Raw genomic sequence first — 1,872 nt, 5'->3', positions numbered from 1 at the left:
GATATAATTTATCGTTGCACCAAGATTAATAAGTAAATACTAGTATTTTCTTTTAGTATCTTGTTACTTGTTGCATTGGAAAACCTTTCAATAATTGATTACGTGCAATACTCGATAATAAGGGAGGAACTTACCGTATTTTAGTTTTAGCTTAAAATTTAGTGAAATCTAGCTTATCTCTTAGGATGATGAGTGGCCAAAAGAAATAAATTGCATTAATTAATTTCCCACTGACCTTTTTATTGATCTCAACTCATTAACTAATAACTGATCTCTTTATTGATTTCAACTCAGTGACTGATATCTTTATTGATTCAACTCATTCACTCGTGAATTTATTCTGCTGAGGGCAACTCAGGCAAAAGGCCTTTGGTTATTGCAATCCAAGTTGTTACCATAGCCTACACCCAACAAGTCACAGTACCTCCTGTAGAAACCAATCCTACTTTGCACCCTGCTATCAGGACCACGACCACACTCTAGCCCACCGTTGATTATGTTCGTAATGACTCCATAACCGGGCACCCGGCCAGCTTCGGTATCCGCCCTGGACGGGCTCCATCGCCCGATAATTACGTCATGGCACGACGGTTTGCTTCCCTGCGGGGTCATCCAGAACCATATGGCTGTCTTGAAGGATATAATTGCGTTTGTGGCTACAAGGTCTGGATTATTTATCAGGTCTTCTCTAATAGCCCTTCCAGCTTGCCCATAGTTGTAGTTGCTGAGAAAAAAATTAAGTCGTCAATAATACATAATACAGGGACTTTTAGAAAGAAATTGACCTTAATTGAGTGACGGAGGGACTTACTGAGTCAATTGGATGGGTCCTCGTCCATAATACTGTCTTCCAGGAGGACATGGCCAGTCTCTTGAACTACAATAAGTGGAAGGGTTACGTTCCCTGATAAAGCAATACCCCCATGCATAGGGACCATCGGGTGCAGTTGGCCATCCACCGGTGGTTTCATGAGAGGTTTGACCAAAGAAAGCTGCGAGCTCCCTCTTTCTGGTGGCAACGTCGCCGGTTTTGCCGAATCCATTGAAGGAATTAGCAGCAGAAATGAAAGCTTCGTAAGTATAGAAACCGTTGCTGGAACATCTTCCATCGTTTCGATACTTTAGCATTTGATTAAAAAGGTCTCGAGTGATAATGCTGCCGACACCGCTTCCAGGAGCGGAGCCACCACCACACTGGCTCTGGCAGCCGGTTCCGCAGTACTCAGGGGTGTTGCCGCACCACCCGTGTTGGCTGCAACACAGTCTGTTTGCACATAGAGCACCTCTTGCTTGTCTTCCGCACTGTTGTGCAGTTGCTCCTAGGCCATGCAAGAGTATTTCTACACAACTTAATGTCAAAAGAGCATACAACTTCATTTTTGTATCCATTGATACTATAGTGTGGGTTTTGGATAGAACAAGTAGCGGGTATATATATACACATTATGTAGATATGATTGCAGTGTTTTTCTTTGACTTTTCCATTCAAATATTTCTATTTATTTAAGAGAATATTGTGAAAATAAAAATAAAAATTAGTGTTTGAAGTTGAAAAATATTTAGTGAATTACGTTAAAATTTATAATAACTCTCAAAATGGTCAAAATTATCATTGGCATAGATCAAAGTCGTCGTGTCCCGCGTAAAGTGAAACTTTGTTTGACTTTTCCATTCAAAAGAGGAGGGCGGCTCCCTTCATTTTAGGGGCCTATTACCCTAATTTACGGCTTGAACCATTTAGTTGTTAGGCAAGTGCATTTTACCCGTTAGGCAAGTTCTGTTAGTAGATACATTGGAACCTTGCTTCCGTTTATGCATTCATTAAAGTTAATTTACCACTACGATTGTAAATTGAATTTTGTTCAACTTCAA

General features: G+C 40.5%; 1 protein-coding gene across 1 annotated transcript; it reads right to left on the bottom strand.

Moving 5' to 3' along the window:
• Nucleotides 1-233: 233 nt before the first annotated feature.
• On the bottom strand, nucleotides 234-1,394 carry LOC120151413 (endochitinase-like). The gene is made up of 2 exons (XM_039163879.1): nucleotides 812-1,394; nucleotides 234-724 (listed from the first exon to the last, which is right to left on the bottom strand). The coding sequence occupies exons 1-2, from the start codon at nucleotides 1,387-1,389 to the stop codon at nucleotides 355-357; spliced, it is 948 nt and encodes a 315-aa protein (XP_039019810.1). The 5' UTR covers nucleotides 1,390-1,394; the 3' UTR covers nucleotides 234-354.
• Nucleotides 1,395-1,872: the final 478 nt, after the last annotated feature.

The sequence above is a fragment of the Hibiscus syriacus genome, unplaced genomic scaffold, assembly GCF_006381635.1.
Source record: "Hibiscus syriacus cultivar Baekdansim isolate YM2019G1 unplaced genomic scaffold, ASM638163v2 tig00111057_pilon, whole genome shotgun sequence".
Taxonomy (NCBI): Eukaryota; Viridiplantae; Streptophyta; class Magnoliopsida; order Malvales; family Malvaceae; genus Hibiscus; species Hibiscus syriacus.
This window is presented reverse-complemented; position numbering and strand designations above follow the sequence as displayed.